A 27,859-nucleotide genomic window follows, 5' to 3' on the forward strand; every position below is an offset into this window, starting at 1 on the left:
CATATAAATTCTCGCTTTATGAACCCAAATTTTACTCTCTTCAGCAACTTTAAGCTGCTTTACATTTCCTCTTCCTGTCACTTTTTTTTTTTTTTTTTTTTTTTTTTTTTTTTTTTTTTTTACATATTTCTCAATTTTAGTCATGAAATGAATCCAAGTATTCTGAGCTGTGAGTCTGGACACAGATGAAGTTGCTAACATGATGGTATATGCCCTTTAGGAGACACCAAAAAAGTCTTTTTGCAGCACTGCCTGTGCTTAGGCGGCAGAAACAGAACCCCAAAAATATTATTATTAAAAAAGATTAAGTGAAGTGATGATCTCCCTCAAACAGAACCAGGAGAGGGAAAAAATCTCAAACAAGTTAAAATATTCACATAATCTCGCTGGTGGAGGCTGAAGAATTTGCCCATGTTTCATCCGCAGTTTTCACTCCGTTTCGTATTTTACATGTTCTTCCCCGCTTTTACAGTAATTATGGGACTCTGCTCCTCCTCAGACAGATGGGAAGGTGGGAGGAAGAGGAGGAAGATTAGGAAGAGAAGAGTAGAGTAACGGCAGGACAGGAGACAATAGGGGAGAGGAGAGATGAGCCGCAAGGCGAGTTGCTCATTTCTGCTGATGAAAGAAGTCCAGATCCATCACGGTACACGCAAAAAACAAAGACCGAGACAACTACGATCAGAAGCAATTCTGACATTTTATGACCTTCAACGGAGGCGGAAGAAGACCTTAAATAAAAAACGAGGGTCGTGGAAGGAAGACGAGACGGAGGGGAAAACGTGGGGAAAGTTTGGACGCCATCATTTCTTCTGAGGCGTAGAGAGCTTCTGCATTCCTCTGATCTTGTCAAGCAGCTCTGAGATGAAATCCTGCAGGGCGACAAGGAGAACAGGACTCACAAGGCGTGAACTTAAACAGGAAATGGAGAGAAAGCACAGGAGAGAATCAAGCTGCTTTACCTCAGTGGGTTTAAAACAGTCAACCAGCAAGTCCTGTAACACAGAGAAACGTCACACGAGTGGAAAGGTTGTTTTTGTTTGTTTTTTAGCGTGTAAATCTGCAGGTTTTCCTCACCTTGACCCTGGCTGCTCGCTCAACGTCACTGGGCATGTCCAGCAGTTCATCCACGTCGATCTCCAGCTCTGGGATGGCTTCCTCCTGCAGCAACCAAAACAATATGGAGACGGCAATGAGCAACAAACTGGCTGCTCTGTCAGAGCGGAGGGATGCCCACTGTTAAACACTAGAGGGCAGCGAACATCCACTGAGGAAAAACAGAGGAGACAAAGAGATCCACCATGCCTTCTGAATGTTTAGAAGAGGAAAAACCACCAGTTCGGCATAAGATAATTATTACTTTTGTATATTTCCGATGCAGACAGGAAGTGACTGCATCAGACTTTCAAATTACACAGTTTTTAAAACCAGAAAACACTACATTTTAAAAATGAATCATATACATTTCTACCATCTATAGCCAGGCCTCAAATGTATGAAAAATTAAAACATACTGTGACCCAATAAGGAGCAAAATTAGGCCTGTAACCATAACAAACATAGCTGGACAATAAATTATTCTAGAAATTGTTGCAATAACTATAATATCGTCTGTTTGATACTATTTTCAACTAATAAAATGATAGTAAAGTTGCATATAAAAGCAAGTTAAACCTTTCAAATATCAAAAAACTTTACACTAGAACTGGAAAACATTTTAAAGATCCAAAATAAACAAACAAACTGAAACAACAATTAAAACAGATTCTTAAGTCAGCTTAGACAGGGAAAACAGGCAAAAGTGGCAAAACTACTTTGTTCTGGGTGTCGCAGAATGCCGGCGTTTCAGTGATATTAGAGAGGTGCATCCCTTTAACAACTCATTTTAATTTATCATGAAATTGATAGATTTATTGTTTATTGTGAAAGGTGGAACTCGATTAAACTTTTTAATTCAGTTAATTTTGAGGTAATTAATTAAAAATTATTCAAATCAAAAGCAATTTATTGACAAAAAAAGCAGCATTTTCAATTGGAAAAACCTTTTCTGCTGCTAAATTATTGAATAAAAAGACATATTAAGCTGAACAGCAAAGATATTGTTTTCTATTTATTCTGTTGTCCACCCATCAGATTAGTGTAAAGGGCTGTTTCACCCATTTAACTTACACATTTATCACCTGTTTTCCAAATAGTGCTTGAATTCAGGTAATTGTAGGCTGCGTTCACACCAGGCCTGTTGTTTAGTTCGCTTTAGTTGAACTGTTTGTTTGCATAGAAAGTTCGGTTCATTTAGGTAGGTGTGAACGGACAATCGGACTCTGATGCGAACCAAATAAATCCAACTCTGGTCCGACTAAAAACCTTGGTTCGGTTCAAGTGAACTCTGGTGCGGTTTGAGACCTCTCCAAAAGCAGGAAGAGGACTACAACGCAGGGCATTCTGGGTAAATACAACCAAAACAAACACACATAAACAGAGAAATGGCTTGTGGTTCTTTGCTAAAACCAAAAGAGAAATCCTACAACCACTAAAATCTGACGCCACTCCATTTTTGTTTACATTTCATAAAGAGGGACGCTGCGCTCAGTGTCTTCTTCAGAGGTTTTTGTCGTTGGTGCCGCGCCCCCACAGGTGAGGAGAGGAACAGGTTTTTCAACTCAGCACGGTGTGAAAGCGAACCGCAGCAGCTGAAAACGTAACAAATGTTGCAACTTTGGCTCCCAATCAAGCCAAATCTATCAGGTGTGAAGATGGATAAACCACCCAACATGAAGTCAGAGAAAATGTAAAGAAAGCAGAAAATGGCGGCAGCAGCGAGTCCACCTTTTGTCTGCTTCCATTGTCATAATCCTGGTTCTCCATCTTTCTAAGATGCACACTGGCTCAGTTTGCTTTCTGTCAAAGCGGTACAACACAACCCCCCCACCCCAGAAAACCCAGCAGACACATTCATACCAGCCCTCATTTCCTGCTCTTTTCAGCTGAATTGCTACCCTACACTCATGATGTTCTCCAGGAATCTCGCCGTCGCTCCGGTCCTCCCCCTCGGTTAGAGTTGCCCACACCAGCTGTCTCTGCACCTGCCCGCCTAAAGCCCCGGCTATCTCGCCACACAAACACGGCATCCAGAAGCAGCCGACAGCGAGGCGCAGCATGCCGAGTCTGCACATTCAAGTGTCAGATTAACCCAGCAATCTAGATTTTTTTCTTTCCCTCCTTTTTTTTTTTTGCAGTGAAAACTCGCACACTTCTTCCTCTTTTCCAGCGTGAGGCTTAAGGAATTATAAAATGAGCCAAATAAGTCTGAGCTGGAGAGTGTGTGTGTTTAATCCTGCACAAGGCGGCCTGGGTGTGTGAGATAGAGACTGGAAGTGACAGACGGACGTCGTGTCAGCAGAGCGGCGCATGCAGACTTCATGTAAGCATCAAAGTAGGCATTAACACAGAGAAACGTACACTGATGCACAAACTAGGGCTGGCGATTAATCTGGTTTTTTGCCAAAAAAATACAAAAAATATTTGAGAAAAAAAAAGAGGATTTGATCAAAATGTTTTTGATAAAAACATTTGGTGAAAAATCTGGACTTTTCGCCGATGCGTTCATTGTGTTTCCAAAATTCAGAGTGATGTCATCGCAAGCAGGGCGGCCATCTTGTTTTTCCATTTATTTGGACATTGAATTCAGGTCAAATCTATGACGAAATGTAAGAGTCTGGCCAAGACTTTTTAATTTTTTTTTTTTACAAAAATAAAGTCATAATGTTACAAAAATACAGTTGTAGTAATCTGAGAATAAAGTCATGTGACAATAAAACTAAAATAATGAGAATAAAGTCTCTATATTACAAGAATACAGTTGTAATATTAAGAGAATGAAGTTGTAATTTTATGAAAACTCCACTTTTTAGAGAATATTTCCCAGAAATTATCGCGATAATCGATAATATTGTTTTGACACCATTTTGAAGTCATTCTTAAAGATCAATAAACTTTAAATGTAACACTGGAGCTAGAAAACATTTTAAATGTCTAAAATAAACAAAACAGAAAAAAAAACAATAAAATTAATAATTATAAAGTCTTCCAAAAAATGAGCACCAGTCTGAAGAGTTCAGTCATCCAGTTTTTGGTAAATTACTGAGCTTGTTTCAGTTTATCATGCGATTAGTCGATTTATTGTGACAGGCCTGTTGCTAGCCCTGAGCTAGCTGAAGTCTGACACAAAGAAGGATCTGCCCAACACGTGGTCTCCATGCACGTCGAAAAGCTAAAAACGAACCACAAACTGAGCAGAAACAAGGATGCCAACAATCCAGCAGACATGCAACAAGAACAAATCACAAGTTCTGGCCAGTTAACAGATTAAATATGACGCAGCCTCGTAGACAGTGATTTAACAGGCGGTGTTAATCTGTGGAGCGGAGGGGGAAGGGAACGCCGAGAGGAAGGAAGGTAAAAGGTTAAGGAGCGCGCAGAGCTGAGCGGAGCGCTCCGAGAGAGCGAGGGAAGGAGGAGAGAGAGGGACGCGCTGTGGAGGGGGGAGGCCGGAAGACAGGCTTCAGAGAGGAGACACAAAGAAAGCTGGGAATCACGAGGGACGATTTCCAAAACAATCCTCCAGACTGACTGACTGCGAGTCTGAACTGCTGTCTGCAGATGAGTCCTGGAATGAAAACCGGCCGCAGGACACTGGCAGAATAACGATGAAAAGGTCGGCTTTATGCTGAAATACCTGCAGAAAATCACATAAAATGTGCTTTCTCTCAACCTTTGATGGCGGCCACAGAAGAGGAGAAAGACTCCATAAAACAGAAGCAAAAGTTTGAGGCCATTTTTATTTCACCCGTCCAAGAACAGTGGGGCAAATTTAATTTTTACCTCAGTAATAAACAACTAGGGCGGAAACGATTAGTCAGGTAACTAGACCATACAGACTCAAAAACGTGGAACTGCTGAAAGAACAACATGCTCAGAGCAGCAATTAAGCCAAAACTGTTAAAAAATATAAAAAATTTGCATTTAAGATAAACCCCCCACAATTGTCTATGAATCTATTTCACCCAAAACTCTTCATCTAACTTAGTTTTCATGTCACCTGGTTCAAATTATGTAAAAATAAATCTAACAAACACCTTTTTCTGACCAATCATTCATTATTTCACCCAAAAACAGTCAACATTTCAGTCCTACACAAGCAGAAACGGTTGATCTAGTGTAAATCGGAATGCTGCTGCTGCACTTTAGACAATAAAATGTTTATTTTCTTATTCTAAAAAAGGATATTTATCATTTATTAATATTGCATAAAAATGGCTTACATGGTTAAATGAAAAATTTATTTTGAGCTGTTTTTCTTCAACCAATTCTTCTGATTACTAATGAGAATAAATGATGCAGCTCTAGAAACAACCAGTCTGGTTAAATAGAAGCTCATTTAACTAATTCGTCCCATAAAAACAGCAGAATCAGATGCTGTAGAAGCCGATTCTTTAATAAATCCCCTTTTGGCTATTTTTTCCTGATTTGTTGAACGTATCTGTTGGGATAAAAACTGGCTGCTACCACAAAAGGTTTTCCTCTCCTTTAAGTCGAATGAAATGTATTTTTAAATGACGCACAGATTCTCTCTTTTTAAACAAATGTATATACATTCTGTGGTGAAAATGAGGGAGCATCGCTTCGGGCTTTTCAAATTTAAGAAATACTTTATTAACCCCAAAGGGAAATGAAGTGATTCAAATTCTTCACATGATGGCCAAACTTTAGTGCCCAGTTGTCGTCACATCTGTTTGGCCACATAAAAATATAAACTAAGAAACCCTATTTTCTTTAAAAGCGGAGCAGCCATGTCTTATTTATTGCCACCCGAGTTAGTAGAAAGTTTAATATTGATTTCTAATTTCCACTTAGTGGCAGCATCAGTGCTCCGTGTTGTCTCTGGTTATTGGGTCGTCTCTTTTCTTCGCTCTCAGATTTAATTCCTCAAACAGTTTGACTGTAACTCCGCCTCATCCTCTCCATGTTCTCGAAACGTGAGGATTTAAACCTCTGAATCCTCTCCGTTTCTTTAAAGAGTCAGCCGCGCAGATTTTCCTCACTAATCTGCTGAAAACGTCCGCAGCTTTCAACGGATTAAATGTTTGCAGCCTCATGACGCATTCTGGTAAAATCTTACAACAGATCTGAGTCCATTTAGGACTTTTTTTTAACTGTTCGCCACCACAGGATGACACACAGAGAGAGAGATGGACTCCAAACCGAAAGAGGGCAGCCTGACCGTCTGTGCATGGTGACTTTCACCCTGAATGCTGCAACCAGACTCTTTCACCTTAGTAAGCAACACAAGCGACACATTTATGATGTAATAAGGTCCTTGGAGAACAACAGTAAAATCCACTTTGATTTCTGGAAACAAAAAGACACTGGAGAAGCAGTTTCTCCAATTGGGCTGACTTGATTTATTCTTTCGGATTTGAATAAAACTTCTAAGCACTTAAAGTTTTTAAATTAATTTAAGACATTTGAGGCATTAATTTAAGGATGCAACCACATAGTAAGTGGTTGATTTAAAAAGTTATCACATGAGCCACATCCCAGCTTCATGCAAATTAAATCCTTTACATTTTCACTTCTGGATTCCTTCAGGGCGCCGAACCTTTTCACTCAGCGAGCTTTGAAATTAAACGCTGCTGCATCTGGGAAAACACTTGATCTGTTGGACGGTTAAGTCGCTCATCCTTTAATAACTTCACGAATGCACATCTGGATAATCCTAACTATTGAGTTTATATTCTGCCTGTTTAAGAAGCAACAGAAAGGAGGGAAAGCATCCATTTTATTCAGCAGTCACTGGACTAAAAACCAACTTATACCTTCCTCTGTCACTGAAAACATACAGAAGAATGTGATTCTTAGGCTGCGTGAGCCAAAATTTGATTCTTGACAAGCAGAGCTGCTGATAAGTGGCCATCTATGCCTTCCCAGTATTAACTGTGACCCCTTGCTGCTCTGAGTAAAGAGCAGACCTTTAAGTAGGTCAGATGTGGCCACCTACAAGGACTACACATCCTGTTTCTGATTCATTTGATACGACCTGCGAGTCGACACAGAAAGAAACCGCTCTGTTGTGTAGAACGTGTATAAAAACACAGATTGAGTTTACAGAAGAGCTGTTAGACGGATGATGAATAGCCACTTTGGCTGCTCTGCTGCCTCAGTAACAAACTGGGATAAAAATAACCAACTACAGGATGGCTAAATGCCCGTTGTGCAACAAAACACAAGCCGTCCTCTGGCTGAGTGCGAAACGGGGACAAACACGAGCGAAAGGGGAAGAAAGCTGGAAGCAAAGCAGCGACGCAGGAAAACAGCCGAGTGCCGCTAAACAATAAGATTTCACTTTAATTGCCCTGGACGGCTGTTAGAAATCTGAACTTTTAAAAACTGCTTGTTGACATTATTTAAATGTACAAACAGGAAACTCAGAAGAGGAAGGTTTTAAACACATAATGTGCAAAGTTTCACTTCTATTTTGAGCAGCTCTGATTATTCAGGCGGTGTTTGTGAGCGCGGCGCATTAAAACTACAGCCCAGAGCTGTTTGCCTTGGCACAATGAAGCAGGTACACGTTGTGTTTGGACGGCAGATGAACACACACCGACACTCTGCACCTAATACGCACAAATATAAGGCCGATTTACAGCTATCTGACTCCAGCTCTGCAACTAAGCTGCTTATGATGATTAGGAAACATCTTAAAACTCTGAATTGTGCAAGTCGGACAATTTTTCAGGCTAAAGGGAAAAATTGTGCAATGATTTGCGGCTCCGACTGGGGCTAAAAAAGCACCTAAAGCAGGTCGAGCAACAAATCTTCATGCATGAGCAGAGACTTATTGAGCAACCACAGATGTGCAATAAAACAGAATTCAGCAAAAATACAAACAAATAATGGTGAGCAGGGTAAGTGTTTCTTCACAGTGCTCGGCGTCATCTTCTGACAGCGAAGTTAAGCCAACTTTCCTTCATAAGGAAGCAGTTGAAACATGGTTGCTGCTGAGCTGACAGGCGAGTAATGGGAATCTGGGAGATTTATGTTCGTCTCACAAAGCCACACTACTCTTTTAATTTGTTTTTGCTCATTAATTAAGCAGATTTTCTGGAAGTTTTTCAAATTTTCTTTGATTTTTCTCTCAATTTTTGCTAAATCGTGAAGAAAAATGACAAAGAATAAAGGAAGAAGTTTCAGGCAATCTATTTTAAGCCGTATTTCAAAATTGAGATGAAATCCTGAAGCTCACATGTTAAACCATCTTTAGCAATTAACTGAGCCAAAACCATTTGCCCCTGGTCATCAGTGGCCAAGCTAATTAGCCTGAGCATTCATGACAGGCTATGCTAGCTGTAGCTTTGCAGAGTGCTGTCAATCTTAGCGATGATTGACAGCACTAAGACCCGCCTCCTGGCTCTGATTGGCTGTTTCAAGATAGCACAGTTGGGAGGAGGCAAAGGAGCTTGACCTTCAACAATTATGTTAAAAAATAATTTGTTACCCTGAAGCTTTAATATTTGCAGAGCCTGAAAAAACCTTAATCAAAGCCAGTTTAAAATAATAAAATTGGGATAATTTGAAGCTAATTATAAACCGCTGAAGAGCGCTGCGTCGCAATAATCAGGAAGAAGATGGCTGAACTGAGATCGATCCAGCTTCCTGTCTCGTTTTCTCTCTGCTCTGTCGCTTTGTTAGCCTTCCCCTGTAGCTGGCTCGTCCAGATCCCCCTCGCCGCTCATGAGAGGCGCAGATAGATAGAGGCAGTCACCGGGAGGTCAACAGGGGTCCAGGGATTAGCAGTGCTCTGTGTCAGTCATCGCCTGCTGCTTTCCATCCCTCGTATCTCTTTCTGCCGCATACACACTTCATCAGGAATCTGCAGGGCTCATCGGAGCGACCCGCTCCTGTCTGCCCTCCTCTGAGGACCTGAGCAGCTACTTCCTGTCGGGGAACAGGACCTTGGAAGATAAGTGGGGAAGTGAAATGATATTGTTTGGCTGTATATGCTAGAGGCGAGACCCGACTAAACGACATTAGTCATATTGTATGCTTATGTGTCTCGGTAATTAATCTGAGTGGCGGCTGGCATTACACGGCGCCTTCAGCCATAAACCACAGTGATCAGCAGCCAATGCACTTAATCCAGCCCAACATCTTGTGTTTGAGGGGAACCTCTGGCTGCTGCAGGCTGCTAATCTTCATCTCTGCTGCCCGTCTAATCAGCTGGATGTACTTCCTCACAGGAAGACTATGATGTCCTGTTTTGAATCATATGAAAAGCAGATAGAAAGAGCAGCAGGCCAAGCAGATTTACCGGAGCAGCCTCTGTGACCAGCTTACAGCACAAACAGAAGCTGGAAAATAGCATTTCCTTCATTTAGTCGGGACTAATTCCTTCGTTCTTTCTAACCTTGACATTAAGATTTTTCTGTTGTTTCACTGAAGACAATTATTTAAAGCTTGTTAGAATAAAAACAGGAAATTTATTGCCTTTATCTAACGTCCTACAAGTGTTTTTATCTGTATGGACGATGAAATGAAGACTGATGACAGGACGCTGGACCCGGCTCCAAATGAAACCCACGGCACTTTGAACTAAATGCTACACAGACAAGGAACGTACAGCATGTTAGGGTCATCGTAGATAGAAAAATAAAAAAAGGAGGAGCAAATTTCTGCCAAAAAACTCAGACATTTCTAGAAAAAAGGAAGGACATTTCTGAGCTCCAAATGTTGAAAATTTGCAAGAAAAACTGAGAAATTGAGATCTCAGAAATTTTCTAAAAAAGGAAACAAGCTAATTTTCTGGTTTCGACTTTTGAAACTCACAAAGGTCCTTTGAGTATTTTGGGTAGAAATTTTTTATTTTTCTGTCTACAATGACCCTAATATGCCACAGGACTTATGCAACCCGAGGTTACACCATAGGATCAACAAAAATTAAATTTCTAAGTTCTTTGTAAAAATGTCCTTTGTAAAACATCTGCGTATCTACGAGTCGTGTTCATATCAGAAGATAGAGGGACCAAAACCAAGTAGTGACGCTCTGGATCTGAGAAATCAGTGAAATATGGATCATAAACATTAAAAAGTTGATTCTGCCCCAAAATGAGGCTCCTCCATAGAGTGGCAGATGAGCAACAGATCCACAGTCATGAAGGTACTGCTTACAGACCATCTGCACTTTAGAGTTTGGTAGCAACAGGTTAAAACGGCACCAGAACCTTTTCTGTTCTGGTATGAGCTGAACTGCGGTGCTAAAACTGCAGAGAAGCTAAAACCAGGTTTAATGAAAAACACGTAGATTTTTGTAGAGGCTGAAGGGAAGTGGTGTAAGAACACAGCCTGGTGGTGCTCCATTTCTGATTTAGTTTTAACGTAAACCTTGATATCCCCTGATAGAAACTCTCATTCCCCTTAAAAATGACAGGCTTCACCAAAGATTTACATACATGATACTTAGAAATAGTTTTATGACTGCTTCAAATGTCCTCCAGGAGAAAGAGCATTTTGTGCCTCTTTTCTGCCAGTAAAAATATTTTTCAATCAGTTCTTGGTCTACTTATAAGATGCAGCATATTAGGGTCACGTTTACAACAACAATAGATCTCTTTCCTCCTTATGCGAACTTGCGTTGACGCAGAAAAGAGTTTTGGAAAAGCATTCAAAATACTGACTCAAAGGCAGAGACTGGTTGAGGTAAACTTCAATAATTGGATGTTCTGGACCTGAGATTTGCAGAAATAAGTTGAAAATGTTTGTGAAAAGTCGTGATGGAAGATCACAACCATGCCGGATATGAAACTAGAACTGCTGGTTTTCCTCCAGACTCTGGTTTTCCTCAGCGTTTCCCTTTTAGCTGCAGCCCTGCTGGACCTGAAGAGATGGAGTTGGTGAGAGACTGAACGTTGTTCTTTGTGCTGTCAAAATTACAATAAAACACATTCAGGTCACTGGTGAATTGGTTCTTATGGAGGTGGAACAGGATTTTCTCACTTTTGTGTCTCTCAAGACTCTTGGCGGCTGAAACTGGGTCATCGTTCCCAGTAATTCCTCCTTCGGTTTTTTTCCACATATTGTTTACATATTTTCTCTGTTTTGCCCCCATCCTTTTGTCGGGTGAACAGCACAGGTTTTACTGCTGTCACTTGTGTTTTTGCTGAAATCAAAATATTTGAAATCAATATATTTGTCACTCCTATGTGGAGGATAAAATCAGCATGAAGGGAACAACCAGAAGCTCCAAGTTGCTTATATATAAATGTGTCCTTGTGCTGAGTCAGTCATTTCTGACTTTTTGGGAAACGGGCTGCAGGTAATCCAAACAAAGCCTCACATGAAACCGGCTAGCGCTGATTTAATCAGGGCGCTGAAGATGTGCTGTACTTGTACAATCACAAAACTAACAGAAGCAGTGATTTAATGAAAAACACAGTGACAGGAAGACATCTTAGTAAGGGGAAAACCCAGAGTCACTGATAAGAGATGAACTGATCTCACTGATAACAAGCAGCACTGTCCTCCATCTGATGAGTTCAGTTCAGTAAACATAACATTTACAGTATTTGCCAAAGCAAAATGATTTACTGTCCTAGAAATTATTCAGATAAACAATAATATTATTTTGAGACCATTTTCAACTAATAATTTCTCAAAATATCGGCTTATCAACATTAAAGGAGAACATCCAAATGAAAGTGATTGCTCTCATTTTAATTTATCAGTTGTTTGCTTTATGTATTGCTTATTGTGACAGGCTACTGCAGACGTCTATGCAGCAGCTTCTCTGCTAAGATGCTGGTCCCTCTGGGAGGTAACAACCCGCCTTAGGTAAACTGGTACTGCTTTGGCAACCGTGCAGCGCTGCTGCCAGGGCTGGAGACCTGCTGTAACGGCTTCCAACAAGAGCAAGAAAGCAAGAATCAGACGAACAGAAGCAGAAATTTGAGAACGACAGAGATAAATATGAGCTCATTCCCTAAAAATAGAGATTTGTCTGATTTCTGATGATCAGTTTTGATAAAGCTTTAGCATCTCCTATTAGCGAATAGCCACTGTAAACATCATTCATTTTGCATATTCTCATCCTTACTGGGTCAGCAGGATTCTAGGAAAACATGGAATTAAAATTAAAACAGTGGTTATGATTTACTCAGACTGGCACAAACTCATGTCTTCTGGCAGATCACTCTTTTTCTCCAACAACATTCAGGTACAAAACAAACAAAAGGGCAAAATGGCTGGGCGATACGGCTTAAAAATAAAATCTCACGTTATTTTATATCAAATTTGATTTCTGATTTAACATTTTTTTCCGCACTTTTCTTCCTTCCTTAAAAAAGACAAATGACATTAAATATCTTTAAAAATTAGGTTTTATTTCAATAACTCCTTCTGCGAGTTCTCCTGAATTCAAAGTTGAAATAAATAGAAACATGTCGAACAATACTGTAGTTTAAGAGAGGATTATTTAAAACCACTCTGGAAAGCCAAGAGGTGCATCGATTGGGGGGGAAAAAATCCAGATATTCTCAAAATTAAAGCTTCAAAAACTGAATGAATGAATTTTATTTTAATTCATACAATAAATTTATCATCCAGCTCTAGTAAATAGTTTTGTTTATGTTTGATGTAGGTACATTTCACAAAGAAATGCTCTGAATCAGGATTATGCTGCTTCTTCAGCATTCCCTTCTGCAGCCAATATTCTCCTAGACGCTAGGGGGCAGCGTAGGGCACCTACAGCACTCATACAACACTACACCACGTTTCCAAGTAAAAAACAGAGTGGCTAGTAGCAACACCAGTGAGCTTGTGGGTATTTGCGAACATCTGTCACGATGTTTTTCTGTCCGCATCGTTAGAAAATTTCAAAGCTGTGCGGTGCAGGAAAATTGCTCTGCACAGAAGGCTGTTTGTCAGTGAAATGACATAATTTGGCCATGCCGGGCTTAAAGCTGAAACGCAACAGAAAAGTTGTGTTTCCTCCAACTGAACTCTTACTATTGATTTTTCTCTCAGTAACCGCCTCTACAGTGAAGAGTGTTGCTGTTACCGTGATCTAGTTGGGCTTTGGTTTGAAATCGTCAAGCAACATTTGAGTTTCCTATCATTGGTCAAAGTCTATTGAATGAAGCAATTCAGTGAGATTTCTTGGCAGAATTCATCTTAAAGTCTAACGACGATTAATCAGTTCTTCAGCCAAGAAGAACTAACGGTTTAATCAGTTCTTGGCTGATTGCATTGTCATGTCAAATCCCAACACTGGGGTGAAAATAACGTGACTGTTTGGTCATGCAGCATTAATAAAGCTGTCCTGAAACAGAGGAACACTGGTAATTTAACTACAGTAACGTGACAATGTAGAAGTTATAGTCAAACTGCTGCAGGCAAAGCAGATTCATCTCTACCATCAGATCTGTCCCAGAGAGTATTTGCATTGCTACATGTAGAGCACAGGAACTGATAGGTGCCTCTGCACGACTTCCTCTGATAGCAACCAACTTATTTGCTGATAAGTTCAGGAAACCTTCAGCCTCAGCTGCACAGAAACTCCCCGTCTGCAGCAACACCGGCCGACATGTCACATCCTCCTGCTGATGTCTTCAACTACGCTCTGCCAACTGTAGTATCGATTATCATTCAGCATGGCGTCGGGACTCAATTTAATTGACTCGGCTGTGCTGGTTACCATGCAGAGTCACATGAACGATGGCATCTGCTCTGATTTGAAACAGCGGAGAAACAGGAGTCTGAACAAAGCTCAACAATCAAAGGTTTGATTTGTAAAGCAGTGCTCCAGTGAAGCGATGCACTGGAAGAAGATCAAGAAAAAAGTGAAAAGCTTTCAAAGTGGAAATAGCTCATCCTGTTCAGATTGTTTCTTTACACAGCAATAACAACGTCTTATGAAGAAGCTAATGTATTCAGCTTCTCTTAGTAAAAAAATACTTCGTATTTGAGAACTTCCTGTCTGATGAATTGTTTTGGGAAAGCCTTTAAACGTTTTACATTTTGTCACATTGCAACCAAACACTGGATGTACGTGAAGGTTAATTTGGATTTAAGATGATTGCACCACTCTGTGTTGGTCTGAGTTGTGAAGTGGAAGGAAAGTGAGTTTTTTGGCAGAGTTGTCTCTATAAGCTTTCCATAACCAGAGACTACAATAATGCCTACTTTCTTTGAAAAACATTCATTTTCAAGTCACAGATTCTCAATTGGATTTAGGCCCTTACTTTGACTGGTCCATTCCACAGCATGAACATGCATTGATCTGAACCTTTCCAGTGTAGCTCTGGGTGAATATTTAAGGGTTGTTGTCCTGCTGGAAGGTGAACCTTTGCTCTAGACTGGAGTCTTTTGCAGCTTTTATCTGGTTTCTATCCAGGATTGTCCTGGTTTTAAAGTTTGTTGATCTTTGAGAGGGTGTAGATGCATAATCATCCCATTACCATTGTATTACTTAAAAATGGTCTCAAAATAACAATATTACCATTTATCGCAATAACATCTGGATTGGTTTATCATCCAGGAACATTTGTTAGGTTATATAACCATCACACAACACATTATTTTAAAAAATCAGATGGGAAAAGTGAACTTTCAGCCTCAGTTTCCTGTTGAGGACAGGAAGCACAAACAATTCGTAGTAATTGTCATGTTGTGTGGTTGTGAGTGGTGAGGGAGATGCCGGTGAAACCAGGTAGTCATGATGAAAATTATGATTTAATGACGAACCAGGAGAACAACTCAAAATCCAAAAATCACTGGCAGCACAGGGGATAGAAACAGACGTTAGACGAGGACCCGACAAGAGACAAAGACAACAGGTGGGTTTAAATACAAGGGAGGTAAACAAGGGAACGAGACACACCTGGGAACAATCAACGTGGAAACGCAGAGACAGAGACTCACGGAGAAACAGGATAACAAATAAACATGGAAACTACTCAAAAATAAACAGAAAACTTCAGATCCTGACAGTAATACTGTTTACTGAAAAACATGAGCGAGACAAAGAGACGTTATGCACATGCAGAAGAGACAATGCCACTGGAACTGGATGGAAAGAGGAGATTACCTGCAGATTACAGTACGACTGCATACAAACAAGGATTACTGCAGATTATCATTATGTCACTGTTGGCAAGAACCACAAACACAACAAGTAGCTTAACGTGTTCATTTAGCCTCGTCACTCTTTAAAAACACTGCTTCCTTTTATTCTGAAAATGTTTAGCAGGAAAGGAGGCCAGGGAAGATGGGAATGTTTCTCCCATCAGTTGGTAAATGAGGAATACATGAGTAACCTTTATTCAGTATTATTGAGATTTAATCCTTATGGATTTGAATCGGGAACAGAGGACATATTTGTTCATACAGGTCAGCTATCAGAGCAGTTTCTGACCTCCTAAACCTTTGCAACACAGCGGATAATCTGACCCGCTAATGCACTGTTTGTTTTATATTTAGCCAATAAGTGGAAGATTTCAGTAGATTACAGTGAGTGAATGAATTTAGGTTTTTTTTGTATAATTGAAACATGTAATTAAAAGATTATTTCAGACAATAAAGGTGGAAACTTTCAATTGATAATTGCATAATTTTTTACCTTTTACATATATCAGACAGACTAAAGCTGTGAATTTTTATTGACATTTTTCCCTCTGGCTCAATCCCTGTGCAGAAGCTAATTATTTTCTGGTAATTTTTTTTTCCCTGCATGTATTTAAAGAGTCAAAAAACCAAAACCTGCTCACTGCTGTGCAAATTTTAAGCCAATCTTCTGGTCATACATGACCCTGAAGCAGGATGCATCACTTACTTTATCAAACATAAAATGAAAAACAGTCAAAAGAAGACTAATTGTTTTCTTAGGGGAGCTTAGCGCTTATTAAGCTAAGTGTTATTTTACTAACAGACATTGAATGTAGGCTACTTATTTTGGCTCATAAGACCCAAACACAAAAATAGAAAAGTTTGAGAAAACCTACATGCACCCTAAGACTCCATGTAGAAATAAAACATTAAACACACTCAAACTTTAACAGAGTGTGCTTTTTATGTCACTTCTAGCTTTCTTGTAAGAAAAATGAGCATGCTGAGAGCTTTTAGTGATTTAAAACAAGTTTTAAAACTGATTGGTTGATTTTTGAAACCTGAGACATCATGCATGACGATTAAAATAATTGTACAAGTTTGGTTGTACAGATTGGACAGATTCCTCTCATGGATATTCAGATGTCAGACAGGAAACATCGGAAAGCCTCTCGAGACCAAACATAAGCTCAGAGTAAACAAACGTGGCCGACAAGAGGGAGATCGTTTCTGAACTATATTTAACAGAGAACAAACAATACAAAGACATCTGTGACTTTCTACTGCACCACGGCAGTTGTTTTGTCTTCTGTACTGGGGATTCCCGTCCATGTTTCTGTCGCCTCGCTTTCTGATTGGCTACACGGCGCGATCAATAGGCTATGTGATTGATTATTCTTGGAGAACACCAAGGACGCTGCAGTATCAGGCCAAAACAATCCAATATTCTAGATTTTAGATTAGCGGGGTCACAACGTCCTTCCAAGCGGACCAGATCGTTCTCAACACAGGAATATCTCTTCAGATCATCTCAGAGTCATCACAAAGAGATTGCCGGATGAAGAACAAGGCTTTAGGTAACTATACTCAAAGTCAACCAGTCTAACCAGGATTATTAGGAGACTTTACAAATCCGGGTTTACTCCAGAAAAGTTCAGCAGAAGTTCTTGGAATTGGTTCTATGCGCTTCCAGAATGGGGAACGTTGTGTGGAATTGTGACTCCCCGCTGCTGTTTCCGGAACGTTCTCAGAGATGAATAGTTGTTGGAAAGATCATCTACTCTCTGAGAAGTGAGTAGGCCATCATAATAAAACTTTTGTTAAGATCTGGCAGCCTTGTTTGGGCGCCATGCCGGTGCCTCTATTAGATTCTGCATAGTCATGTGAAAAGGCTGCTACATTTCACAAACGGTCAGTCGCCGTTTTATTTTTGGGTCAAGGAGGGACATTGACATCTTTCTGATGTTTGGTTAATGTTCTACAGACTTAAAACCCTTTAAATAAAATATATCTATTAAAAACAGTCTAACCATGATGCACAACAGTGAGATTGATCAAAAATCAGCAACTCATTGGTTACAATAAGGATTGCTCCACTCCTCACTTCACACCTACTCGCCAACTCGGCTGTGGACTTAATACCACTGGGAGTTTCCAATGCAGGAAAACTTTAGCTTTAGCTTTTGCTGATATAACTCACACCAAGGAGTCAATAAGGAGCGTTTCACAGACAAATCAGGGCAGCTCCTTTTAAATACATCTAGTATTTTAAAATGACCACCAAACACTACACCCATGTTGCTTTTTTTGCTGTAAATATTTTACGTCTCACCGATTCCAGAGAGGCTTGTACGTCTTCTTAATGATGACGCATTAAATCCTTTTAGGAAGCGCTCTCATGCAGTATAAAACTAGCTCTCAGAAAGATACAAGCAGAACAAAGTCAGAGACTGAATAAAGCCGTAACCTGAAAAGCTCCACTGCTGACAGCTTGACTGATGTCGGCTGTGATGTTCCTCCTGGGAAAGAAATGCTCTGCTGAGTGGATCGGTGTTACCCGCCGGACCGAACGGCTGGCAGAGGGAGTCCAGACTTATGATCCCTGCCTCCTGCTTTATTGTTTTCAGACGGTTAAAAACAGAGAGGCCAATAAACACGGCAACAGAGCCGCTCATCTGTCTTCTACAAGTACTTTAAAGAGACAACACCCTGGAGCCACTTAGGGTTTTAATACACGCCTGCGTATCACACCACATCACCATTATACTGCCTTTGAAAAGCCTCATCAAGGGGCTCAGAAACTCTTACTCAACGGCTGGAGAAAATAGCATTTATAGTTTTAACTGAATAATAATTTAATAATTACAAACAGAACTTTGCTGAGGACACAGAAAACACTTCAAACTAGAATGATTCAGTATAATTAGCCAGAAAAACGAAGGGTTTCTTAACATTCATTATGTTCGTGAATGACAATACATCGTAACACTGACTAAAATAACACACGCTGCCTATAAGTACTTACCAGAAAGGATCTGATCAATAGTTTTTCTCAGGTCGATAAACATGTCATCACTTGCTCTCCATAAACCAACCTACAGAGTCTTGGAAATGTATTCATATCCCTTAAACTTTTCCACAGGTTTCCACATTACCACCAAAAACTTCAACACACTGGAATCAATGGGACGGTGCGTCTGTGAGAATTAGTTTTGCTCTAAGACTTTCCTTATGTCTCGTAATTTAATGGCATGACAAAAGGCGGTTGTACTAAACTCAGAGACTTACTGTATTTATGATGTTCAACCTATTTTTTCACCTAAAGAAAAAAGAGATATTGTGAAGTATTTACAAGTAGTTGCAGCAGTTGGTGGTAAAAGTTGTGTCCAAACTCCTCACAGCTAATTTAAGTTTTATCTCAGCTCCAGTAAACGCTGTGTTGTGGATTTTACCTCAGTAGTTGGCGTTGTTGAGCAGAAAATGGTGCCATCTACAAGTTTTTAGCTATAACACAAGAAAAATGTCTTATAAGTGAAATAATCTCCCAGTGGAGATAGTACTTTTTAAAATCAATACTATTGATTATAAACCAAGCTTTTTCTTGCTGGAAGGTTACCTGTATGTTAGTTTTGTCAATGCAAGGGTACTAATGTATTTGCACTAGAAACAAGACAAAAAATACTTGGTAAGTTTTTGTGCTTTTGCATTTTAGCACACGATAATTAGACCTGTCACTATAAACAGTCAATCAATTAATCGGATGATAAATTTAAACAATCTCAATCATTTTCATTTGCATGATTTATTGTTTTTCTTTTGTCTCTTAATGTAAAAAACGGTCTTCAGTCTGATGCTTTGGTCTCAACTTGCTCTTGTTTTAAGGATACTTTTCATTATTCACTTTATTTTTGTTGTGTTATTCATTTATTTTTGGATATTTAAAAGTTAAATGTTCATTAGGATTTTTAAAGTTTATTGATCTCTGAGAATGTGTTCTTACATTATTATGCCACTACCAGTATTTTTACTTGAAAATGGTCTCAAAACAACAACTGTTTATCGCAATAACGTTTGGGACAATTTATCGTCCAGAAAACTTTATTGTGTCTGAACAAATGTTTTTGTCTCGGAAAAGAGTGAAAACCTAAAGACAGCCACCTCTTGTGCCGATGTGGATAGTTAATGTTTTAGCGTCACACTCCGCAGGTGTAAAACAATCTTGATTTAAAATAAGCTGGAAACAGTGAGCCGTTAGCCTTGCTCTGTTTCATGTAACCTCGTTCTGATTAAACATCTTTCTGCGACAGTAATTACTGAAAATAACTCTGTTAAAAATATCTGAACTCTTTTACTAAGGCTGTAAAACCTCTCAGCGGTAATAGCTGGAAAAGTCACAGCTGCAGTTTAACCTCAGTGAGGATCTGTTGATGAAGTTGGTATTTTTATGAACTGTTTGTGCTTCATTTCACTTCCTGTGACTGAAAGCTTAAATATTCATCTCAATGACTCAACTCCTGGTTTCTTTATACTCTTCTCCCCTTATTTGTTGTCCTGAACTTCCTTCCCATCTTGCTCACGCACAGATCCAAACACATGCTTGGGTCTCATGATATCCTTGGCCGTTTTCCACCTCTCTGATATGGCCGTATATCCAGTCAGTGTTCAAAAAGAAAACCGTTCGGTCGCGGACTGTGTCGGGCTGTGGCTTGTGCTGAGTCACCTCTCCTCCTCCTTCCACGCAGACAAACAAACAGAAAGTCAACTGTGTGTTCAACATGCAGGGCCACATGTAACCTCCTGCAACATGTGTGTGCACGCATCTGTGTGTGTCGGTGTGTGTGGGGAGCTTCCTCAGACACAGTGGAGTCTTTCAGTCCCGCTGTGCAACAACCTCTCTTTGTAGTCACCCTCATGTGAAGCAGGGCAACACTGATTGGTATTCAACCCTTTAAGTTGTGCGCTTTAAAGGAGTCTGGTGCAAACTAAGATGATCACCATGAGAACAAAAATCTGGCAGTCTGAATTATGATTTGCACGTCGAGACAGAGTTCAGGTTTTCAGGAAGGAGGGCCACTGAGCTGTTATTTGAAACATGAAGTGATCACTTCAGTGAGGAGCTTCATTTCCTCTTCTGTTGTTGACTCTTCCTTTGGCCAGTTTACTGCAAGGCTTTCTGCTAAATATGTGGCATTATCTCACTTTGAAGGGCCTTTCTGTTGGATTTATGACGTGTGGTATTTACTGCAGTGGCTCACACAGAACATTTTGATTTAAGGTGCATTAAAAACAATTGTAGCTTTAGCAGATAGTGGTATCTTGGGGTCTCCATAACAACCATCAGACACCGTCTACTTGCCGTTTGGTTGTTTGGGAGAACAACAGTACGGTGGACCCTTGTATTCACAGGGTTCACTACCAGACGCCTGAAAATAGCTAATAACTGTCTATTTTATTAGATCAGCCACCAAATATACCTTAATATGGACGAATTTGCACAGTAGGAACTGAATTGGCACCACAGCAGAAGCTAACGTCTACGGTCTTCCTTACTTTCTCTCTTGAGGGTTCAACCAATCAGCGCCAAGCAAAAAGAAAATTACACTCCTGGATTGGCTACCGTGCAAACAACAGAGCGTCAAGTGCCATTTCACATTGGTATTTTATCTTCCATAGATGCTTTTTCTTTTGAATATTTCAGATATACAATTCATTACCTGGTGTCTATGGCGACGTTCACACAGCACGCAAATGCAACCGATATCCGACTTTTTGACCGCGATCGGAACGGTCATATCGCTTTTTAAATTACTTTTACGTCGTTCACAACATAATTCTGCAAGCGAAGAAGCAGACACAATAAATCCAGATGTAAACAATGGCTGACAGGCCACAAAGAGACATTGCTATTGGTTGTGCTTTCGTTTTCCTTCGTCTTATGATCTTGTGACAATCCAAAATCCATCCACAGATGCCGGCATCCGTTATTATTTCCATGAACAGCGCACTGCCGTGCGACATCCACATTGTTTTTCTGCGGATGTGGGTCACTTTGGGGTCGTAAACCATTCACACAGAAGTCTGATTGCAGTCACATTTAATCGAACATGCAAACGTAAAAAGAAAAATCGGAATTGAGTGTCGATATTATTGCAAAATTCACCAGTATGATTGCATAGGGCATCTTTTCTTAATATGGTGTTGTTGTAACACTGACCCAAATTTTCCTATGATAAAAACATAGATTAGATTAATTGTCCTCCTAAGAAAAAACCAAAATGCTGTTCAAAGTGTTAACAGCACACTGGAGATTTAAATTAAGGCTTAAATCTCCGGTGTGCGGTTATTTAGCCGAGCTTTCAGATTGTTTTTAGACAGCAGTAGGTGTTCCTAAATTTGGCTGTCTGTCTGTGCTTCAACATTTATGATCCGATGACTCAACTCGTGTATTTCATCAGCGTTCAGCTGGGTTTAAGTACAGTGCTCCAAGATTTCAACACTGCCTGATTTCCAATAACTTTGGTGTTAAGTGATCCTCGTATTCACGAGGAAGGACAGAGCAAGGAGATAATCGTTTTTTAAAGAGACCAACTAAAGCCTTTTGCCGTACTGGGGCTAAAGGCTCTAATAGTCTCCCTGACTAATGACTCATTTGGGGAAAACCTTGAGGGATAAAATTAGATTTATAGAGACGGATAACGGCAAACGTTCCCGTCTGGTTTCTAACCAGATCAGAAGGACTTCTGCACAGGAAGTCATTTACCGCTCTCCAGAAAGTTTGTTTCATTGTGAATAAAATAGGAAGAAACCATAAAAACAAGCATTAAGACGACATGTTTGATAGCTATTATTTAATTTGTTCGCCTCTACTGCGCGCTGTCACAGGGTTAAGGAAACACTTTCTCCCTCTCCTTCCTACTCCTTTTCTCTCTCTCCTTTTTCCATCCCCTTCTCTTCCCCCGTCCGTTGCATTCCTGCTAACCAGTCCTGCCTCTGTTCTCACTCGTATTCCCATCTGCGACTGTGTGGCCATGTTGGACCCTGGAGATCAGGGTCCGCCCACTCGCTCCTCTGTTAACCGTGTAGCTACTGCTTGGCTTCCTGCACGCTTACAAAAAAGCAAACAAGTCCTTTTAGGAGAAGTAAAAAGTTAACGGGGGAAGTTGCCATGGAAATGATGAGGAAATCTGATTGTTCTGCTAAAAGCATCCCAACGACCGAAGGCCGAAGCTCACTTAGCACCCCACGCCCCAAAACCGCTAAGAGGGTGGCAATGAAGGACAAAGTTTGGACAGTGTTTGTAAACCGGCAGCGTGTGGAGAAGCCCTGCAGGCCTGTTATCTGCTAGCTCAGGGTTTCTGGTTTCAAGCTACCATGGCTGGGTTTAAAAATAAACAAAGAGATGGGGAATGTGGGTTTTCTGCTGCAGCTGCTCCCACTCCACAAAACACAGCACGCCTATCAGATAACCTGAGGCAGCTCTTCACAAACTGCACCTGGGATGAAGGTCCAGATGGGTTTTGCAGGGCCTTCAATCGCCTAAAACAGTTTAGTCACATTACAACCTCAACCTTCAGCATATTTTAGAAGTTAGTGGTGAATAACTGTGGCATGGAAGGAAAATGAAGCACAAATAAACCCCAAAAAGTGTGGTATTAACTTGTATTCAGCCCCTTTCACCCTTAAATAAAATCCAGTGCAACCAGGAGTCTCATTATTGGTATAAAGAGGAAGGTATTCTGGTCAGATGAGCCCCAAAAATAAATATTTTGGAAACAGTGATTCACACATTTCTCCATGGGGAACAAATTTAAAAGAAAAAAAGACTTTATGACTTTCTTCTGTTGGAACAAAGATGATGTAAAAGAGTTCATACCTAAAGCTGAGCCAGCGTAAACAGACAACCACAGCTCAAACTGCACCGAGCAAAGCAGCGATGCACCGATCGCAGTTTTCTGGTCGATCACAATCGCCAGTCTTTAAAAAGTCTGACCTGATGAGGCTGTGATAAAGTGACAAAACCTAAAAATGTCAAAAGGGTATGAATATTTTTACAGCGGACTTGAGAAATTTAGGTTGACTAAGCACCAACTGGATTTAAGCACATATCCATCCGTTCACTTTGTATGTCACATGCAATGGATGGAAATATGCTAAAATCTGGATGTCAACCAATGCCTCATTAAAATCTGCCTGCTAATACAACCATTTTGCAATTTAAGAAAGGCTTTCTCGATTTAAATGGAATGAGGTTTTACTCTTCACACTCTAAAAACACAACTTAGTTAGTTTTGTCTTATTTCGAGTGTGATATTTGCATGAGAAACCAGACCAAAAGTACGAGTAAGAGTTTGTGTTTCTGCAGTGCGGTGCTTGGTTAACCAACATAACCATTTAGCAAACCTTGTTGCCATGGATTTGTGCCACTAAATACTCACAGCAGCAGAAAACGCCAGCATCTTTACTTTGGTTATATGAATGTTAAACAGCTCATAACGAACAAATTCGAGCTATTTTAAAGTTGTTTTTTATAATAAATTCAGGAAAAACATTGTTGGTTGATGCTGGTTAAGTGAGTTTGTCTGAAGCTGGGGTTCCTCTCCAGTTACTGTTTGGCAGCACGTGCTTCACATCTCCCACTCTAACTGAGCCCGGCGCGCCTCCGTCAGTGAACCGACTGTAAATTAATCTCTTTGTTGTCTAACAGCCTCGGCTCAGACTGGATCGGGACAACGAAGAGGGGGGAAACCACGAGTATGGACGCCACCAAACCAAGAACGTGAGTCCCAAAGTACAAAATAAGGCAACATTGTCCCATAAAGTCAACTAAAAGCTGGCTACGCACACACAAGGATAAAATAGAGTGGACAGTTTCGTCCCATATATATCCCATCAGGGAACTTTATCTGTTTATAGATTATCAATGCATTGAAACCTCCATAAACAATGAAAGGTCTGCAGAGGATATTATTGGCAGAAAATCAAAGCATGTTGATTTCCAAATCCTCTTTAGGCCCATTAATCCTCTCTGCTGGCTTTAGAGACAGGATGGACGAAGTCAGAGAAACAAAAGGCTGCAGTCTGGACCTTCAGACTGAACGTTTCCCCTAATTACACGATTACTTACAGAAAATCTATGTTTAGCAGGTTCAGACCTGGCAAACTATCTGAAGGAACGTTTGTTACAGTTTTTTTTTTTACCAAGTCAACCTTTTGTTTTTGTCAGTTTCAGTTTATTTATTTTACATTGGCTGTTATACTGCTAACTGCACTTACTGAACAAATTAAATCAAAGTTGTTTTTACATGTTTGACTGAGCTTGTGAAGATGTTGGTGTATTTAAGTGTGCTGCTCTGGTGCAGAGTTATCAAATACAGTTTTTTTTATTGGCTGATACTAAATCTTAGATATCTGTATTGGTATCAGAAGTGAAAATGTGTATTGGTGTATATCTATTCAAAATTTTATCAAATGTAGTTACTGCGTGCAGTTGAGTGATATAAATACTTCTTTAAGCAAGTAGCATCCCAAAGAAGTCAAATTAAAATGGAAATATTATTCAAGCAGGGTTTCCTTCAGTTTATTATAAGTCTGGCGGGCCACCAGGCTTTACTTGTGACACCGCCAGGCTAAATATTGCTTATTCATTGAATTTGTTTTGCAGTGTTTGCATTTTTAAGACTTTATAGTTGGTGTTCAGGTATTGATCTTCCAATAAAACATAATTATCAAGGGATATTTTCAAATTTCCTGTTAACTTTAGACATTTTTTAACTCAAAAACACGACGGGCTGCTGGATGAATCACTGCCTGAGCTCCACAACCACCAGGCTTAGCAGGTTTTCTGCAGGAAACCTTGTTCAAGTGCTCTATAACTGCTGTGCCATGCCGTCACAGACACACAGTTATCTAAAAGGGAAGTACTAAATAGTTTTCCCGTCATCGTTTTTATTATTAACGGTCAGTAGAAGCCTGGTTCTGTCCTGTCCGACTGCACCTATAAGTCTCCACACTCCAGACACTGTGGACAGAATATGGGTCAAAGCCGGCTCAGTGGACCTGACACCAGCTTACCAGCTACTGACGGCAGCAGTTATACGCCACACACAGCTGCCGCCGGGCCGCGTCAGAGAAACCGCTCGGTCTGATGAGGTGAAGGAGGATTCTCCTGACAGCTGCATGTCCAGTCATCACTTCGGCTACAGACGGATCGTTGCAAAGCTCTGGCCGGTCAGACATGAATGACTGGACCTCTACAGTCAGACAAGGCATTTCAGAACCTTGTTCGGACTCACTGTGGCTGTGACTAGCAGGGAAGGACTGGGAAGTGTGGGTTTTAAAGATATGGACCAGGTACAGGTACTGGGGAGAGTTTTCCAAACCAGTTTTCTTCTTCTGATTGGCGGACATAGATTGGCTTAATGGTCCTTATCGCCAACTTTGGCCTCTGCAGTTTTTTCACTAAAGTGTCAAAGTTTTGGTTTCCCATCTGGTCAGGCTTGTCTCAATAATTAATTTTTGCTTGACAATAAATTGTCCCAGTAATTACTGCAAGACCATTTTCAAGTAACATACTGACAATGGGCCTGTTGCAGTAAGCAATAAATCAATTAATAGCATGATAAGTTAAAATTAGCTCAATAATCATTTGAGTGATTTATCGTTTTTCTCTCTTTCTACCAAAAACTGGATGATAACGTCTTCAGTCTGGAGCTTCGGTCTCAACCAGCCTTTTCTTTTTTTATAGAGACTTTGTAATTCATTTTATTTGTTGTTTCCGTTGTGTTATTTATTTTGGCTCTTTAAAATGTCTTCCAGTCCAGGTGTTTAATCTTCATCAGAATCTGAGGATGTGTTCTTGCATTATTTTGTCATTATTATTATATTACTTGAAAATGGTGTCATAACAACATTATCATTTATAGCTAAAACTTCAGGGGCAATTTATCGTTCAACTAAATTTGTTACTGTGCCAAGCCTAATTGATGATGACTTAATAATGCAAGACCAATAAAAGTTTAATCTTGTAAGGAACACTGGAGAACATTTTAAATATCCAAAATAAAAAAACAACAACCAAAAACAATAAATACCAATACACCCAAAACAAAATTTCCCTTCACAAACTCTTCGACACGACGCAACTTACTTAAAATTTTTAATTTCTGCATTTAATCATAATATATTTTCATGGAACCGACAAATATAACATTTCTGATAACACTGTCAGTTTTGTTTTTAATCACCATTAATTAAAATTTATCGAGACAACAATAAGCCATAAGACATTTTTCACAATCAAATGATACACGATAGTATGGATGATAAATTGATGATCTTTACCAATTCTGTATAAGTAAGTTTAATTATTGTTTAATTAGCCAAGTCAAAAACTGTGAAAAACTGGCAGCAGCATTTACTTTGAGCTTTTTTTGTGCGCAATTGTCAAAAATCAGATGTTGGTCCACCATCGCATACCCACAATGAATTGAGCGCACATGGTAAAATATGTTCCCTAAAGTAATAAAAGCACAAGAATTGGAATAGAGACAATGCTAAATGTTCACACACTGCCAGGTTTAATTTTTTTAAAAGCATAACATGAAAAAAATATAGAAAATCAGGGTGTATTTAAATAATGTGAAATAATTCTCAGGTGTGCTTTAAGCCCGTTTCAACCAATCAGAACAAAGAGCCACGCTGCCAGCTTCATGATGAGGCTATAAAGCACCATGTGCCACATTTAGCCAACGTGTAGGAGAGGATGGGAAGTTTCCCCACTTCGCTCCTAAAAACGACCAAAAATAAAGAGTTTAATTCATTTATTTTCACTGTTTCTGTCTTTACACGTCCGTCAGGTCTGTAAACGGTTCTGTCTGAGAAAATAGCGAAGCTAGGCCAAAAGCAACGGCCAAGAGGCTGATCGTGTTTCTTTCTTCTGGATCAGGCTGATTAATTAATACGCCGCCGAATCGACAGGCTCGGTTCGGTTGTGTTACCTCGCAGTCGTAGAGGTCCGTTAGCTGGTCGATGATCCACTCCTCCAGGTTCAGCCTCTTCCTCAGCTCCTTTCGGTCGTATTTGACGGTAACCCGTCCCTGCTTCCTAACGGGAGTCTCCGGTTCCTCCGTGGTGCCGGCCGGCGTCTGGAAATATACCCGCGGTTGAGGGCTCGTCTCCGGGCTCGTTACAGCTGCCATTGTCGCTCGGTTAGGGGATGATTTTTCTCTTTTAAAAAAAAAAAAAAAAAAAAAAAAAAAAAAAAAAGGAAAATGGACCCCCCTCCTATCTGGAGGTGTGGAAGTGTAAAAAAAATGGGACTGTTGTTCCACAAATAAATAGCTGTGTGTGACTTGAAATCCCCCCCGGTAAGAAAAAAAAAAGAAAAGAAAATAACGGTCGCTGGACCTTTTGTTGTCCAAAATGGCTCAAAGGGACACTGACATGGGATGTCCGCTTCCACAAAGACAGACCGACTGCTGCGGTTAAAGAGGACGAGTAACCGGCTTATCGGGCTATTTCCAGCAGTCAGGCTCCCTGTTAAAAAAGGAGAAGGCAGCGGAAGCAGAGCCGGACCCAACTCTTCTGGTTGAGTACAAAGAGGAATCACACGTCGGTCTCTCCGTTCCGCTGGCCCCGGGGAGCAGCGTGGTGGGCTTTACTGGTCTTTTCCGGGATCCGACTATGATGGATCGGATCTTCTGTGTAC

General features: G+C 40.2%; 1 protein-coding gene across 1 annotated transcript; it reads right to left on the reverse strand.

Moving 5' to 3' along the window:
• On the reverse strand, positions 1 to 27,825 carry ppp1r14bb (protein phosphatase 1, regulatory (inhibitor) subunit 14Bb). Its single transcript, XM_015033388.1, has 4 exons — positions 27,150 to 27,825; positions 1,078 to 1,161; positions 963 to 995; positions 1 to 872 (listed from the first exon to the last, which is right to left on the reverse strand). Exons 1-4 carry the CDS (start codon positions 27,348 to 27,350, stop codon positions 804 to 806), a joined length of 387 nt encoding a protein of 128 aa, XP_014888874.1. The 5' UTR covers positions 27,351 to 27,825; the 3' UTR covers positions 1 to 803.
• Between the last annotated feature and the right edge of the window lie 34 nt (positions 27,826 to 27,859).

This window comes from Poecilia latipinna, unplaced genomic scaffold (assembly GCF_001443285.1).
Source record: "Poecilia latipinna isolate Pla-1442-1.1 unplaced genomic scaffold, P_latipinna-1.0 Scaffold267, whole genome shotgun sequence".
NCBI lineage: Eukaryota > Metazoa > Chordata > Actinopteri > Cyprinodontiformes > Poeciliidae > Poecilia > Poecilia latipinna.